Source organism: Heterodontus francisci, chromosome 19, assembly GCF_036365525.1.
Source record: "Heterodontus francisci isolate sHetFra1 chromosome 19, sHetFra1.hap1, whole genome shotgun sequence".
Lineage (NCBI taxonomy): Eukaryota > Metazoa > Chordata > Chondrichthyes > Heterodontiformes > Heterodontidae > Heterodontus > Heterodontus francisci.
In genome coordinates, this window is record NC_090389.1 from 64,895,585 (window position 1) to 64,912,605 (window position 17,021).

Sequence of the window (17,021 nt, forward strand, 5' to 3'; positions counted from 1 at the left end):
CCTCTATCTAAGCCAGTTCAGTGAGCAGCGGTGGCAGCCGGGACTGGTGTCATGACAGCTATCTGAGAAGTGGTCACAGATTTGCATGAAGCATCTGCAGTGATCACATACCAGCTTCACCTAAATTGAGAGGATTCCTTTATATGGTGATGTTTGCAGGTTGGAGCCTGGCGGAGGCCTGAGGGCCACATGAGTGCAATCTCTGAACATTACACCCTATGGTTCTCTGGCAATGGTGCGGAAATTGATGGCCCTCTGGGCCTGGCTGAGAGTCCATCCTGAAGCGACATACTGACTGGCTCTCCGGTGCAGAGCATTAGTGACCTCCCTGATGCAGCGGTGCACTGCTGACTGTGTGACCCCACAAAGGTCTCTGGTGGACCCCTGAAAAGCTGCATAGGCGTCAAGCCTATAGGATGTCTTTGCAGATGACACAAAACTGGGTGGGAGGGTGAGTTGAGAGGAGGATGCAGAGGCGCTTCAGGGTGATTTGGACAAGTTGAGTGAGTGGGCTAATGCATGGCAGATGCTGTATAATGTGGATAAATGTGAGGTTATCTACTTTGGTAGCAAAAACAGGAAGGCAGATTATTATCTGAACGGTTATAAACTGAGAGAGGGGAATATACAACGAGACCTGGGTGTTCTCGTACACCAGTCGCTGAAGGTAAGGATGCAGGCGCAACAGGCGGTAAAAAGGGCAAATGGTATGCTGGCCTTCGTAGCGAGAGAATTCGCAGGGATGTCCTGCCGCAAATATACAGGGCCTTGGTCAGGCCACACCTGGAATATTGTGTGCAGTTTTGGTCTCCTTATCTGAGGAAGAATGCTCTTGCTATAGAGGGAGTGCAGCAAGATTTACCTGACTGATTCCCAGGATGGCGGGACTGACATATGAGGAGAGATTGAGTTGGTTAGGATTATATTCGCTGGAGTTCAGAAGAGTGAGGGGGGGAATCTCATAGAAACCTATAAAATTCTAACAGGACTTGACAGGGTAGATGCAGGAAGGATGTTTCCGATGGTTGGGGAGTCCAGAACCAGGGGTCATAGTCTGAGGGTACGGGGTAAACCTTTCAGAACTGAGATGAGGAGAAATTTCTTCACCGAGAGTGGTGAGCCTGTGGAATTCGCTACCACAGAAAGCAGTTGAGGCCAAAACATTGTATGTTTTCAAGAAGGAGTTTGATCCCTTTCGCCCCAAAAGCTATACAGTGAACTATACAGTAAATGGAAACGTCCTGGGGGAAATTGATGTACAGAGAGATTTGGATGTTCAGGTCCATTGTTCCCTGAAGGTGGCAACGCAGGTCAATAGAGTGGTCAAGAAGGCATACGGCATGCTTTCCTTCATCAGACGGGGTTTAGTTTAGTTATACAGCACTGAAACAGGCCCTTTGGCCCACCGAGTCTGTGCCGACCATCAACCACCCATTTATACTAATCCTACACTAATCCCATATTCCTACCACATCCTCACCTGTCCCTATATTTCCCTACCACCTACCACCTACCTATACTATGGACAATTTGTAATGGCCAATTTACCTATCCACCTGCAAGTCTTTTTTGGCTTGTGGGAGGAAACCGGAGCACCTGGAGAAAACCCACGCAGACACAGGGAGAACTTGCAAACTCCACACAGGCAGTACCCAGAATCGAACCCGGGTCGCTGGAGCTGTGAGGCTGCGGTGCTAACCACTGCGCCACTGTGCCGCCCCCCGGTATTGAGTACAAGGGTTGGCAGGTCATGTTACAGTTGTATAAGACGTTGGTTCGGCCACATTTGGAATACTGCGTGCAGTTCTGGTCGCCACATTACCAAAAGGATGTGGATGCTTTGGAGAGGGCGCAGAGGAGGTTCACCAGGATGTTGCCTGGTATGGAGGGCGCTAGCTATGAAGAGAGGTTGAGTAGATTAGGATTATTTTCATTAGAAAGACGGAGGTTGAGGGGGGACCTGATTGAGGTGTACAAAATCATGAGAGGTATAGACAGGGTGGATAGTAAGAAGCTTTTTCCCCAGAGTGGGGGATTCAATTACTAGGGGTCACGAGTTCAAAGTGAAAGGGGAAAAGTTTAGGGGGGTTATGCGTGGAAAGTTCTTTACGCAGAGGGCGGTGGGTGCCTGGAACACGTTGCCAGCGGAGGTGGTAGACGCGGGCACGATAGCGTCTTTTAAGAAGTATCTAGACAGATACATGAATGGGCAGGAAGCAAAGAGATACAAACCCTTAGAAAATAGGCGACATGTTTAGATAGAGGATCTGGATCGGCGCAGGCTTGGAGGGCTGAAGGGCCTGTTCCTGTGCTGTAATTTTCTTTGTTCTTGTATCTAAGGATATGGTGGGAAAGCGGGAATAGGTTACTGAGTTGGATGATCAACCATGATCATAATGAATGGCGGAGCAGGCTTGAAGGGCCGAATGGCCTACTCCTGCTCCTATTTTCTATGTTTCTATGTCCACTGAAGCCCATGGGCTGCAGGTCATCTTTGAGCAGGGCACAGAGACATGTCACCACCCTCTCTACATGCATAATCGCCTCTAACACTGGTGCTCTGACATCTGATGGCATGTCATGCGGGGCCAATAGATGCACAGCAGTTGTAATGGCGAGCTCCCCTTGGGGGCTGCTGCTCACGACAGGGGGCCTCTACGTGGATCACACCTGCCTGTTGATTTTGCCTCTGGCGCATACGGATCCTCAGGAGCAGAGGATCATGCAATGTAGGATGAGCCATAACTATTTCCATGTAATAAATAAAGTTGAACCCTTCATGTATTCGAAGGTTCCTAACAGGGCAGGGATTGGTGTTGACGGGTACATCAGCTGCTTTCATGGATCAACTATGTGGCGTGCCATGGCATTGCCCATTTTGGCCAACACCGAGTGGCACAGCATGACCAGAATCAAGATTGCCCCCACCGTCCATATAACCTTAATGCTCCTACCCTTTCAGGCACCCTTTCCACACACACGGTGTCTAGAGTGCCATTGCTCCTTCACAAACACGAATAAACGTGGAGCATACAATGTTTACGGAGAGAAGGTACACAGTACCTCCCTTCATGCCTGCAGAGCTTTCCCTCCAGTAATCCCAGACCCCCTCCCTCTTCCCTTCCAGTATGCAGAGTGGGATGCCTGAATATCCCCTCCCTCCTCCCTTCTGTAATGCAGAGTGAGACCCCTGAATAACAGAACTTATCTTCACTGGTGACCACGTTTGCCTTTGGAAAAGCTGGCAGGTCCTCAATCGTGAACGGGACAGCATGTGATGGTCACCCGTTCAGTGAACAATCCGGGGGTGTCCATGGAGAGGCGACGGGCTGCATAATCAGCAGAGGTAAGTATTGGTTAACATATTCTAATTGTGATGCTGCCACCGTGCGGTGGGGGGCTGCACCAAGGTGGGGGGCTGCGGCAGGCCCTTCTCGACGTTGTGGGTTGAGGCGGGCCTCTCTCCACAGAATTTTACCCACGCCGTGATCCACGGCATCAGGGGGGCCTGTAAAATTCAGCCCTTTGTCTTTTTTATGGACTCTAATTCAACCAATCTATCTTTCCCCTGTGTGTAAACCTCTAGTGTGTGTGAGAGAGAGTGAAAGTTGGCACGTTGTTTATTATTTTTATTAGTTTGGTTTAGGTACAATAGAGTTACCCTCTTTCTTAACTCAAGAAAACCTGTCTGACTGGTTCTTGGTATGATCATAGCAAGTAAGTAATCAAACACCTACTAAATTGGCCAGTACATCCACTTTAAGAAAGAATTAAACCTGTTGTGGTCAAATAAAGAGAGGGAAAAGCAGGGGAAGCCCTTCGACCCCCTCCTTGACTGTGACATGGGAAATAAATCTTTGAGCAAATTTTGCCCTTTAGGAATGACAATTTGCAAACCAATTGGTGATATAAAGTTTACATCACTCTGCAATGATTCCTAAAATCCAGTACCTCCTATCCATACTATGATCACAGGGGATTTTTATACGAACATTCGAATTAGGGGCAGAAGTAGACCATTCGGACCCTCTAGCCCGCTCCACCATTCAATAGGATCATGGCTGGTCTGTTTGTGTCTCAAATTCCACACTCCCATCTATCCCCAATAACCTTTGATTGCCTTGCTTAACAAGAATCTATCTACCCCCACCTTAAAATTATTCAATGACCCTGCCTCCACCACCTTCTGAGGCAGAGTTCCAAGGTCGCACACCCCTCAGAGAAAAAATTCTCCTAATTTCTGTTCTAAAAGGGTGACCCCTAATTTTAAAACAGTGCCCCCTGGTTCTAGACTTCCCCACAAGAGGAAACATCCTTTCCACATCCACCTTGTTAAGACGGTTCAGGATCTTATAAACTTCAATCAAGTCTCTCCTCGCTCTTCTAAACTCCAGTGAAAACAAGCCCAGTCTGTCCAACCTTTCTCCATAAGACAACCTGCTCATTCCAGGTAAACTTCCGCTGAACCGCCTCCAACATTCGCATCCTTCATTAAATAAGGAGACCAAAACTGCACACAGTATTTGAGATTTGGTCTTACCAATGCCCTGTATAACTGAAGCACAACATCCTTACTTTTATTTTCAATTCCTCTCGTAATAAAGGATAGCGTTCCATTCGCCTTCATTATTACTTGCTGTACCTGCATACTAACTTTTTGTGACTCATGTAGTAGAACACCTAGATCCCTCTGCACCTCTGAGTTCTGCAGTCATTCTCCGTTTAAGTTCTACTCTGCTTTTTATATTCTTCCTGCCAAAATGAACAACTTCACATTTTCCCACATTTTACTCCATCTGTTGCTGTAAGTGGAATGACATGAATTACTGAATTTCTGGTATTGATTTTCTTCTTAATTTGATGACAGTTGGAAGTTAAAATATAAGAAAATGGGGAGTGTGTGTTTGTGCAAACCTAACCTGTAATGGACTTTTACCAGTAGCACAGTTCAAGTGCGTGCAAACATTAAGTGAGGAATGCGAGGACATCATTTAAAAATACTGATTAAAATGTTTCGAAATAATTGATGACTTTTAAAAGGTCAACATGAAAAAACATTTCTAATTATGAAATGTTTGATTCATGCAGCCAACATGTTACAGCCACATTTAAATCATGTTGATCATTTAATTTATACATTATCAGTCTGTAACCCCAAACTTATCTGTCCAGGTTACAAAGATCTTTCAAAAGAAGAAAAATTCAGTGACCTACAGCTTCCGGCAGTCCTTTTCCTTGTATGGGATACAAGTTCTTCTCTTTGAAAATCAGTGTAAGGATTCAAGAAACTTTTTCAAATATTTTAAACATAAATAAAACCTTCAAGAAATCATTATAACTTTGCCAGTGATAGTTTTTATGTATTGTAATAGATAGCAAAATTTCAAACATAAGTATTCTTTTATGTTTTTCTTAGATTATCCAAATGGAATCCGACTTACTTCAGCTATTTCAGGTGCTGACATCAAAGTCCTGATTAATTTCAATGCCCCCAACCCACAGGATCGTAAAAAATTCACTGATGATCTGCGCGAGTCTATTGCAGAAATTCAAGAGATGGAAAAGTACAGAATAGAATGTAAGTACAAAATTGTCAAATTGCCTTCAATTCAATGTACAGTTTTTACTTCAAGGTGTGAACTTCAATAGATATAGTTTCATTGGTTTCAAATTGAAACTCTGCCTTCACTGTCAGTTTGCTATCTGAAGTATTTTATTATTGCAAGTTCCATTGAAACATGAATCCTGAAGTTTTGCAAAACTAAAACAATTATACTTTTCAATGGTATCTTTTGTATTGAACTGACACAGTTGTTCATCATGAAATGTTTGATTCATGCAATGAGTTGAGAATTTGAGCCTGTCTATTCAGTCGCCAACAGCACTATAAGGAAATATAATTCAACATTTTATCTTCAGCCGAACTAGAAAAACAGAAAGGAATTGTACGTCCAAGTATCTCTCAGAGTTCAGGCCTGAAAAAGGAACCTGGTATTGGCACATTAAGCAGGACCAGTCTGGATGACAGTTATACCACTGGGGAGGGGTTAAAGAGGACAGCACTAAGTAGTTCCCTCAGGGACCTCTCAGAAGCAGGTAAGAAGCTAGCTGTTTATTGTGATTTTTGTTGCTGTGTTCTAAAGCTAAATATAATTCTGCTACTGCTTGACCAGGTGAAAATGAGGACTGTTCTGCAATCTAACTGATATTGAAGGACAAAGCATCATCTTTGAGTAACCTTTATGACACTGTTGAATGCCACATACAGAATACACATTTGCAATCTGTTCCAGGTTTATTCCAAGAATGATTGAGTAAATTTCCTAATTTCCAGCCTCTGAAGTTGTGTATTAACTTTATTAATGTTACATGTAGACTTTCAATCTTCAGCAAATTTGGTGCTTACAAGTTTTGAGCAACATTAAAGAATGTCTAATGGGTATTGTGAAATAAATTCTGTTTCTATAGTTAATAATTGGTACTGACATTACTTTATTATGGAAGGCATGAAGCTGTTATTTCAGCTGCAGTCATGTTGCATATTCATTTGAAAATGTGAGCGTTGATCAGAGTAAAACATTTAAATTTAGTTTTGTTGGATGATGAAAAACTCAGAAATATGCTCTGCAGCATCTTAATCTCACAATTGGGATATGTGTATTTTAAATAGAATAGTTTGATAATTCAGATTTTGAAGGTCACTGAAATGGCCAGAAATATAAACTGCAACTTCCCTGTTGTCAGGTTAACATGTGTGATCTGGTCAGTCAGGGAATGTTCTGCTTGGAATGGATTACATTTTGGATAGAGATCCTGTGTAATGTATCTGAATGGAAATTTTCTGTGTTATGTGCTTGAATCAAATATATGTTCAACCATTTTCAAGTGTACTGTTTTTGTTTAATGTGAGGTATGGCAGTGTGTTATGGCGATCCTAAATCAACGTGAGCTCCAGGAAAGAAGCTTAGTAGTTGCGCTTGCTCAGTAATGTTTGGTCTCAAGTCTGTTTGTTCTCTTTAGAAGTTGATTTTAATTATGGATGTTGCACACTTATTTTCTCATGTGACATATACTTATTCTCTAAAAGGTATTCATTTATTAAGTGTTAAACTCTAAAATGACTACTTCCCAAATTAGTCCAGGATTTCTGTTTTTAAAAAAAACTTTCATTCTCTGAGAAAATTGACAGTTCTGATGTTAAACAAAAACATTAACACAGACTGTTCAGCTCTACACATCCAACATTTCAATAAAACATGCCATATTTAGGAAAGGTCATTGGTTACAAGATGGAATTTGCACCTCTTTTAAAGACACTGTCATCTTTCACCATTTGACCTGGGTTCTGCAGGTTTCTTATTAGCCATTGTTTTCTCCCAGAGTAGAAAAATGAAATCCACTAGAGGTCCAGTTTTTCACACATCAATGGATGCTGCTTTAAAAAAAAATTCAGTGCAAGACCACATTAAGGAAGAGTTTAGTAATGTGTTCATTCTGTTGCCTCTACTTATCCACAAATGCTGGTAAAGCTCATCATTTATGTAGTTTCCATGGAAATAAAATAGCCATTACCCATGTTGCTGATGTTTTTTCGTTTTTCTTTTTATGTCTGCAGTATGTTTTTATACAATATACACCCGTATTTGTATGAATTCTAAACAAAAAATCAGTTTTTAAAACTGTAGCATTAATTGTTTGAATTATTTCTTTTGAAAATGCTAAGTTTTCTCAATCAACAATGAGTTGTAACAATGATGCATTGTTACTTTTAGGTAATTCTTAAAAATATTTAGAAACCCTGCAGCCATCCCCCATAATATGCTGCTCAGTTTCCTTCAAGTTTGCCTGCTAGCTCCCAATTAGATGTGCTCAGCTTGTACTGTGTGCAGAGACCCTTTAATGTGCATTGGGTACAAAGATGTGGCCCCTGGGTTAATTCTCAGTTTCTAATCTTTGGTATTGCATGTCCTGGGCAGGCAAGCGTGGGCGCCGCAGCAGTGCAGGATCGCTAGACAGCAATATGGAAGTAAGTAGGAAGTAATTGATCTGTAGCTGGATGTATAATGTATATTTTTTAAAGCATTTGTTTTGCATCCTTTTGCTTTCTTCCAACAAGTAACCTGCCTGCCACATAGAATATGCATGTGTGAACTGCTTGCCATGTGCACCTAATGCTCGCGCACAGTCAGGCTTCTTGTCAAGGCACCCCATTGTTGATGGAATAAGCTGAATGTGGTTCTGCTGGCAGCATTGAGTCTGAAGCTTTTGAAATCATCAGCATGTGTAATGCTGAATAAACTAATATGTGCCATGTTGTAACATTGGAACATGGACTTGGTTTATTATTTTGCTTTGTTTGAGCTGCACTTACACTTTCTCCTTTGTGTTTTTTGGCTATCAGTTTGCAGAATAACACTTAAGATTCTCAGTCAGGGTTTTGAGTTCTTAAGTTGTTAAAAACTTTTTTTTCTGAAAGCACAATTGTGCTTTAGGTGAAAGCATTGTATGGAAATGCATAGAAAAACTGGATAGAGTAGATGAACTGAGTGTGGATTTCATAAAAATTCATTCATTATCCAAGCATTTACCCACACCTCCCTGCTCCAAGTTCATGTATTGCCCATGCATGCTTACAGTGTAATGGCATTAAGATTAATAGACTTGCTAATTTAACATAAAAATATCAATAATTATGTATACAATTTTTTATTTCTCTCAAAACGTATTTTTTTTTCTTGATGTCTTCACTGATTATTGTCTGTGCAACTGTCTTTGTTGTGGTAGTCTTGTACATTCTGAAAGATTGTATTGAAATTTGTTGCTATTTGTATATGACTGGTAGCACAGTATGTCCAGTGCATTGGTCCTGTTTCTACTGAATTCTAAAGTGAATAATTAAACCAAATGCATAACTAGGATGTCAGAGGAAAAGTAATGTTGGGGTTCATTTTATGGAAATGTTTGTTTGTGTTTGTGGAAGAGTTGAAGAAAAATACTAACATTCACAATGAATTTTGAGATAATCTCAAGATTGGTGTTCGCTATGAGTCTGTAGCACACCAGATTCATCCTTTGTAAATTTTGCAGCTAGAATCAAAGGATATATTTGGGTACAACAAATAGTAATAAAGGCAGTGTGTGACAACACAGAATCTCATGCCTAAATACCCTTTAGCCAATACATGAATCAAAAATTAGGAAAAATGTTTGACAATGCTGCATTCATCTGTTTTCTTTTAAGTGCATATAAAGTAGCTAACATGTGGCCAATAACTCCAAAGCTAGTGTATTGGAATCTTTACTCGATGTTCATACTTGGGAAACTCCTGGAGATTGAGTTTCACAATACTCTTTTTCAAGACAACAGTCAAGGAAGGAAAGAATAAATGAGTTTTGTTGGAAGGGGAGAATTTGGCCTCTTAAGCAATGCTGCTGCTTCTATCTTAAAGGGTCAACAAAAAAATGCAAATGTGATTGGTTAGATCATCCTGCTCTCCTGACTTAAGATAATCAGGAAGTCTTTGGGGACAAAGATGGGGGATCACTACAGAATAAAAGTGTATAAAATTGGAAAAAAACTGAATTGAAAAATAACTTGAATGTATTTGTTATGCAAGACATATTTCAGATCCCAAATCCTGTAAGGCAGTGTGAAAGGTAGTATAGAATACTGACAATTATGGTTATTTCTTCTGTTTTTTTTCCACTGGACAAACAACAATTACATGCTTAACATCTTGCTTCTGTGCAAAAAGTTCTAATTGTAATACCCTGGCAATTATTTTGTTTTTATATGTGAATATTTGAATTTTTTGTAGATCATGGTCCTTTGTAACTTTATCCGTATTTATCTGGTAGAAGTCTGTATCCAGCCAAAGCCACAAAGTACTATCAATGCATGCTGTGATACAATTGTCATAATTTGATAAACAGAATAGTTTTAGAAACCTGTATCTTCTTAAAAATTCAAAAACTCTATTTTCTTGAGCCTTCCAAGTTCAGGTTAGGTGCACATATTGAGGCCAGAGGGGAAATCACTCATTTTTCATATATTTTGGCAAAGTCTATTATTGCCATGCACTTGTACACTTTTGTGGCCATTCAATGAGTAGATACTGCACTGTCAAACTGCTCAGTTAATGAACTTTGCCAGATTGCTACCAAGACATGAGACAATAACCTTCACTTGCATAACAGCTCAATTTTTTTTTAAAGTAACAAAGCATTTTACAGAATGACAAGAATAAAATAGATAATGGGAGTGGATGGAAAGACAGAGAACAGGGCAAGGTTTGTCCTTTCACCAATGGTGAAGTGAAGGAATGGTAGGTTGCATAAATGATCAGAGTTAGAAGAAATTGAAGCGAACACTTGTTCAGGCCTGTTCCCCTCCCTATCAGGTAAAAGTGCTGCATTTAATTTGTCACTGCATCACACTGTTGCCATTAAGTTGAGGATTCCTTAATCCAACTAATTTTCAAACTATCCTTATGGAAGTGACTTTTAGCTGTTAGATTAGGTCTGTTTGACTTTTAGATATTGCGGTTACAGTTCCCTTGCTCCATGTTTCTTAAAATGATGAAATCCACTGATCAGTTATTACAAAACTCCTGTGCAACAAACCCATATATGTAATCCAGAAGAAGCGTGAGTTAGCTATGGATGCTTCCTAAGTGATTTCTAAATACAAAACTTAAACTGCTAATTGCAAACAAATTGGGTAAATGTCTGTATTCATGAAGGTTGCAATTACATCTGTAGATTTGAAGAGTGTGGTGTATGAATGAAAGCTTTAATGTAGGATGTTATTTAAACATTTTAGTTTTATTCAAAAGACTCGAGGAACATCATGGATGAAGACATTTGCTCTAATCACAGAAGTTTCTGCTCACTCAAAATGCAATTTTAACAGGATTTGACTGTAGGCTACCCAGGCGTGCATGTTACTTGCAGATGCATTCTGTAAATAACTTTGAGATGAATATAAACCAATTCTGGCACCTACTTCAGGTGATAAATGTTAATGGACTCTATATTTTTAGGGTATATTTGCTAATTACGTAATTTAAAAAAAGTTCAAATTGAAAATGAAGATTAAGCTGGAAAAGTACAAAAACTTCTTGTTTTTCATTAAGTAAATAGTGCCTGTAAAGATGTATGTGGAGACATTGTACATCTTTGGATTCATCTATGAGGTGCATTAACTAAAAACCGTAATATATACAGAATTTTAGCACTCCTGAGAAATTATTCTTTTATTCAAAACCCATCCCATTAGTGTCCTCTAAATAAATTATATAAAATCTTATTGTTACAATGCATAAATAATCTGCAACATTTCATTGAAGAAGGAATCCAATTGTTATAACGATTCATTGGTCTTAGAATGTTTGGTCCATAAAAATATCTCATAAAATTTTGTCTCAGAATATTTGAGCAAACTACCTTTCAACAGTTTTTTTTCAATAAATAAAATATTTTTCTTTTTCCTCCTAGGGGTCAGTCATTAACAGTCCTCATGCACGTCGAAGAGCCACCACATCTACACGAGGGGAGTGTCCAATCCGTTCTCACCAGACATTGCCAAACTCATCATCGCTGCTTGGTTCTTTGTTTGGTAGTAAAAGAGGGAAATCCTCTTCCCAGGGTTATTCTGTACCAGGGTCATCTCAACAGCTTCAATATCCACATCAGCAACATTCCTCAGCTGTACATCACACAGGCCAGACAGAAGTGCAAACACAACAGCTGCATGCACTCCACTCTCAATTCTGTCACATGCAACAGACCCAGCCTCTTCCACCTCCTTATCATCACCATCACCACTACCACCCACCTCAACATGCACAGCTCCCTCATCAGCATCACCAGCATGTACAGCTTTCCCAGCACGCATCACATTCCCAACATACTCCCTATGTGCAACACCCCCATGCAACTCATCCTCCTGTTCCCACTCCCCATGCCCAGCATCCTACTCATTCTCAGCACCCTCAGCATCTCCATGGCCAGCAACCCCCATCTGCTTCTACCAGTGGCAAGACCAAACACACGAGTGGCATCAGCACAATAGTCTAAGAAAAAAGGTAGAATTGAGAACATTGTATGCTTGTAATATCACAAAGAAGCTGCACTGACAGTTGTGAAGGCACTTAAATGCAGCAATATGTAAATCTGACTTCCTAATTTTAACCAGTGAAAGCACTATAGATAGCATCCCATCAGAGTAAAAGAATTTACATTCCCAATGTAATGTCAGAAAATACAATAATTGGCTTCATCCCTTAGGCTGCTCAGGTGAAAGCTTTCCTTGGTATTTTTCTTTGCCTTGCTGAAGCACGCTGGGAGCCTTCTGTGCTGCTTACCATTCAGCGCTTGTGCTATTACTCTTCCAGCAGATGTTACAGCGTTTTTCTTTCCCTTGGAGTATTGCCTGACAGCTCTTTTGTTATTTCAGATGTAGGAGCCTGTAACAAAAGACTGTGATGTGGATCAAATGATTCTAGACTTGCTTGGTTTATGACATTTGTTTCTGACAATGGATGAAACCCTTGTGTAGACAGAAGATTGTTATGGTGGCTTTGTTTGAATTATGTTTTTGATGCTAAAAATAACTTAATTGCACATGGAAAGTAATGCTTAGCACCCTGAAACTGCAAAAGAAGCCTCGAGTTTTAAAAAGAAGTTATTGGTTTAGTTACTTTTAGATGAAGATGAACTATCTACAGAAACTTAAATTGTAGAATTCTGAGCATTGTTAAACAATTTGTGTTTATTCAACTGTAGCCCCCGTGACTAACAAATACATCATGATTGTAATCTTTATTAAGTGTGCCAACTATATCATCACGTACTAATTTAATCATAATCATGCATATTTTAATAGAATGAAAACCTATTTGACTTATCAACATTGAAATTAGTATGTTGAATATTCTAAGTAAGCTAACTGTGAAATTTGGTGCAGTTTGCTAATGAGATGGCATCTGATCATCTGAATTTGGTATCCTTCGTTACAACAGTAATAGCATATCAGGTGAGGAAAATGAAGGCAAAGCATAGAGAATAGATCTATATTTACTTCATCCATTTACATATGAATACAGTATAAACAAATTTCCATGTACATATGCACACAAGAATATTTAGCAGCCCACTCAGCAATTAGCAGGATAAAGCATTAAAATTTTCAAAGATAAAATTCCTTTTTTTCTTATAAGATAATTTTCAGGAGATAAATATATATATATTTTTGCTTCAAAGTACATTGCACTCAGCAGGCTGAGTACATCTCTCACTCGCATCACTATCACACTTGTTTTTGAAATTTAAAATATAGTCCCTTTATTTCAAAAATGGATTGGTGATACCATCTAATATCAAATTATTGCAGCAGACACACGATTGAAGTGAACAGCAATAGTAAGCTTGCAAAATAATATATTCAGTGACAAAGTGAGAGGTCTGCTGAAACTGAAAGAACATCTCTGGCTTGGACCATTCTAAAATAAAAGATGAGCTCCGACTAATATTTTTTATTCTGAAAACAACAAAATTCACCAACCATAAATACCAGCAAACTATGAACTGAGCACTTTGTTAGCTGCCATAGTGAGCAAATACAGCAAATAGAGTTTAGCCTTTTTTTAAATTTTGTTTCCTATATGTGCAATATTTTTCTTATAATTATCTACTGAGAAGTGAGAAATGTCAGGTTTGTTAATTTAATCATTCTTGAACATCTTGGATCGTGAAGTCTTATCTCTTGGAGTCAGACTGATTCCCGAGATTCTGTTCCTTGCAGTATAAAGAATGATGTGCTCTCAATGAAACAGGCTATCTTGCATGTCATTTAATGTTAATATGGTGAGGCTACACTCTACATACTGTATATTTGCAAAATTTCCGTGTTGATATTAAATATATTTGAGGTAAGGTGATCTCATTAAAATACTTAGACTGTTTCTTCATACCTCTGTATGTACAAGTATAGTCTAACTGTAATCTAAAATTTGTTCCAAAAAAGATCTGGTTGCCATTCTAGATGATAGTTGGTGAGAAGTATTAGCTTCACGGTCCAGTTCCTATAAAAATTGCACAATAGCTCCTTCATGAAGACATTTGTCTGTTACATATACTGTGCATAAATTGTTTGAAATTATGAATTTTCACTGTAAATAAAATTGCATTAAGTTGGGAATAGCGTGCATTCTTTTTATTTCTACTGCTTAAACATCTGTATAATCAGTTTGTCCGAACTAATGTTTAGCTGTGCACAATTTGTGAGTGTTGATGTGTAAATGAGTTCAAACACATGGCATATTTGCTTTGTCAAAATCAAATCATACCATTTACTTTCATCAAGATGTAGGATATTTAACATACATTTTCGGCTTATGCAAGTAATTTCCACCAGATGATGCCAGATCAAGAAGACGACACTATGTGGCCTGTAATTCACCCACTTTATCTTGCAGACCTGATCTTTTCTGGAATAACCTGAACAATGTGTATTTGTATTTGTTTTTTAAGTTAAGAATGAAATGTATGACAATGTAATTTCTTTGGATAAGATCACTTTAATATTAGTGTACAAGTATTGTATTGCTTAAAAAAGATAAAAAGCAACCATCTGATGTCAAATGTTTTATCATGCACTGCATGCTGCAGTAGCTGCTTGTTTCTTGTAAAAACAAACTGAATGAAAGTCAGCAAAGACAAAGTGAAACTCTTGATGTTAAATTACGTCTCATGTAAAGCTATGTGTTGCTACAGTCCAGCATGCAATTAGGTTTGTACTCATTGTACAATACCATTTGGCAATGCCACTTCTGCCTGCAAATATAGAGAAGTAATTGTGTACATACTCTAAGAATGGAATACCATATCTCAAGGGTGAGATGGGGAGGGGAGTAGGAAATTAAATAGGAAGTGGGGCTAATGAATAGGCAATTCTTCAATTTGTACATAGTGTATAAATTAGTACTTCAAATATGTCCAGTCAGTTCGGGGTTGCATTCCTTCTGTTCTGAAACTACCGTAATGCTTAGGTCTGTTGTAGTTCTGTGGCAGCCCATTGCCAAACTGTTTGCTTATTGCAAGTGATGAGTTCTTGAAAACAGACTGTTAGTTAATTTTCAGATGCTTTCAACTATTCATGCAATGCAACTGTTCTACAAGGCTCATGATCCATCTTGTATGTACTTGAGGAGAGAGGAGTGCTTTCATTTTATTAAGCATTATAGTTGTAAGTAGTATACAACCCTATCCATGTCAAACTATGACTGTGATAATGTGGAGAACGCAAAATAAACCATACAAGAATACTGTCCTTTTGTCCTTTTTTATTTAGTGGTTTCCTTGGAATTTTGAAAATTACAACATTTTTGAAGTTGCCTGCTATTTTCCAATTCATATTTTGTAGGCAAAATTATGGACTGTTTTAGATACTTTTAATTGTTTATAAAGTATCACAGCTGTTTACTTTGCATTGATCTTCTCTGTAACAGATTAGTATAAATATTCTAATATTGGCAGCCCTGCCAGTCATGGACTCTACCCAACTTATGTAATTTCTTGTGGGAAAATTCTGCAAATCTCTTCTTTGCCACCATACAGGAAGGTAATCCATCTAAATTCTAAATAAAAATATATAAACTTGTATTTTTTATCCTTGGTTATAAAGTATGGCATGAGGTTCTGTGTTCACTGCAGTTTAACTAACGAGGATTTTCCCTCAGTAGTTTGGTTTGCATACTCTTAAGCATGGTTATCCAGCTGATGAGAAAAATTTCAGTAAGCATTTTGTTCTAATCCATTCATTCATTCATTTCACCTATGCTTTTGTTGTGTTATGAGTTCCTTGGCATATTTGAAAAGTCCTCCATAAACGTTGAAGTTTTGCTAAAACTAAAAAGTATGGATAAATATGCACTTTGACTTCCACACCAAGATTTAGATCACAATCTAACAACTGAGGCAAAAGAAGTTGGTAGCAGAAAGGAAAATCTTGGTCAAAAATTCACTTACATAGCTCATAATATTTTGGGTATATACATATGGATTATTGAAGACAAACATTTTTATGCATATAAATTTATTTGCACACTAAATCTTTGTTTCTACATATGAATTAGGAGCAGGAATAGGCCTCTCAGCCCCTCGAGCCTGCTCTGTCATTCAATAAGATCATAGCTGGTCTGACTGTAATCTCAACTCCACATTCCTGCCTACCCCCAAGAACCTTTCACCCCCTTATCAAGAATCTACCTCCGCCTTAAAAAAATATTTAAAGATTCTGCTTCCACTGCCTTTTGAGGAAGAGAGTTCCAAAGACTCATGACCCTCTGACAGAAAAAAATTCTCCTCATCTCTGTCTTAAATGAGTGACCCCTTTTTAAATAGTGACCCCTAGTTCTAGATTCTCCCACAAGGGGAAACATTCTTTCCACATCCACCCTATCAAGACTCCTCAGGATGTTGTATGTTTCGATCAAGTCACCTCTTACTCTTCTAACCTCCAGCGGATAAAAGACTAGCCTGTCAAACCTTTCTTTATAAGACAACCCGCCCATTCCAGCAATTAGTATAGTAAACCTCCTCTGAACTGCTTCCAATGCATTTACATCCTTCCTTAAATAAGGAGAACAATACTATACACAATACTCCAGATGTAGTGTCACCAATGCCCTGTATAACTGAAGCACAACCTCCCTACTTTTGTATTCAATTCCCCTCACAATAAACAATAACATTCTATTAGCTTTCCTAATTACTTGTTGAACCTGTATAATATCCTATTGCGATTCATGCACTAGGACACCCAGATCACTCTGCATCTGAGTGCTCTGCAATCTCTCAGCATTTAGGTAATATGCTTCTTTTTCTTTCATCCTGCCAAAATGGACAATTTCACATTTTCTCACATTATACTCTGCCAGAACTTGGCCCACTCACTCAACCTATCTACATCCCTTTGTAGCTTCCTTTTGTCCTCTTCACAACTTACTTTCCCACCTATC

General features: G+C 38.8%; 1 protein-coding gene across 6 annotated transcripts in view; it reads left to right on the top strand.

Moving 5' to 3' along the window:
• iqsec1b (IQ motif and Sec7 domain ArfGEF 1b) overlaps positions 1-15,326 on the top strand; it is a 708,606-nt gene extending 693,280 nt beyond the window's left edge. For 4 of the 6 annotated variants that reach the window (XM_068051799.1, XM_068051802.1, XM_068051800.1 and 1 more), the window contains 5 exons: positions 5,173-5,272; positions 5,417-5,578; positions 5,920-6,096; positions 7,977-8,026; positions 11,497-15,326. In XM_068051799.1, coding sequence (XP_067907900.1) covers positions 5,173-5,272; positions 5,417-5,578; positions 5,920-6,096; positions 7,977-8,026; positions 11,497-12,078 — 1,071 coding nt within the window. In that variant the 3' untranslated portion in view covers positions 12,079-15,326. The remainder of the gene's footprint in view (positions 1-5,172; positions 5,273-5,416; positions 5,579-5,919; positions 6,097-7,976; positions 8,027-11,496) is intronic. The other 2 variants (XM_068051803.1, XM_068051805.1) reach the window with 2 other exon arrangements.
• The last annotated feature ends 1,695 nt before the right edge of the window (positions 15,327-17,021 follow it).